The sequence below is a fragment of the Austrofundulus limnaeus genome, unplaced genomic scaffold (genome assembly GCF_001266775.1).
Source record: "Austrofundulus limnaeus strain Quisiro unplaced genomic scaffold, Austrofundulus_limnaeus-1.0 Scaffold511, whole genome shotgun sequence".
Classification (NCBI taxonomy): Eukaryota; Metazoa; Chordata; class Actinopteri; order Cyprinodontiformes; family Rivulidae; genus Austrofundulus; species Austrofundulus limnaeus.
The window spans coordinates 295,761-296,841 of record NW_013952913.1 but is presented as its reverse complement, the minus strand read 5'-3'; the positions used below and the strand labels follow the sequence as shown (position 1 = coordinate 296,841).

The window sequence follows — 1,081 nt, the reverse complement described above, 5'->3', positions numbered from 1 at the left end:
CTTTATTATTTTTTTTAATTTTCATTAATTTAGGATTTTTTGGTCTCCACAGATTTTATTAATGAGGAAAGATCTCTGTAAACATGTTTTCAGGCCTTCTACATTTATCTACACAAACACATTATTTCATATTAGATTTGTGGAGGTCAAACGTGGCACCTTCCTCACACATTTAATAGCCTAAAACTTCTTGATTTATCTTCTGGTGACTTGGTTTTAGTTCTAAAAGTGGCACAAATCCCCACAATGGGATTATTCCAGCTGTTTTATGTCCACACTAAAAAGCCTGACTGRCCTCCTCCTCTGACTTCATTTATCATCAGGGTTTTAATTTTCTATCATTTCTCTCKCCATCTTTATTTCTCTGCGTTGTGAGGAAGCCTTCACATCTGAATTCTCTGTCATTAATAATGCACGTTCTGTTCAACGGGCTTCAGCTCCATTTGCATAAATCCCACAAATCCCAGAAAGAAACGGTTTTGTCTGCAGGGGCTAATGTTAATGAGGGAGGAGAGTGAAGAAGAGTCAAACAGAAGGACTTTTTTATTTAAAAAAAACTRTGTTTTTTTCTTTCATGACTCATTCATGATCTGATGCAACTGTTCAGAGGGAGTTGGTAATAAAGTAGCCGAACGCTCAGATGTTTGCGTTTCGTCGAGCTCAGATTGCTGCCTGCTTGGAAGCCAATTAGTCTAAAGCTGTAATTTATGTCAGGTCGTTAAGTTTGCAGGTTTTCAGAGGTGCCTCCTCCGAGCTGAGCACGTTTCGTTCCTCTGACTCGTCTCGTCGTCTCCTGCAGGTGTTTCGCTGCTCTGGGTGACGTCTCGACCGTTCGCTTCCTCCATCAAACCAACMAACTCGTGGACAAAGTTTCACAGGAAATGGTGCATAAAAAATTACAATCTAAAAAAAGTTATTKTTTTACATTTTCATACACTTGTTTATATTTAATAGTTTAATGCAGCTGAATCATTTATTAGTTTGAAGCAGAGAAAAGCAAGCTTTTCTATTTATTATTCATTTAAAATGATCTTTATGCTGATTGTTATTGAATGATCTTTTTGCATATTATGTATTTAAA

The 1,081-nt window shown here is 36.8% G+C and overlaps 1 protein-coding gene across 1 annotated transcript in view; it reads left to right on the top strand.

Annotated features, from left to right (window-relative positions):
* ift172 (intraflagellar transport 172) overlaps positions 1-1,081 on the top strand; it is a gene marked incomplete in the record, with an annotated part of 65,169 nt that overhangs the window by 21,963 nt on the left and 42,125 nt on the right. The window contains 1 exon segment of the mRNA XM_014025942.1: positions 800-884. Coding sequence (XP_013881396.1) covers positions 800-884 — 85 coding nt within the window.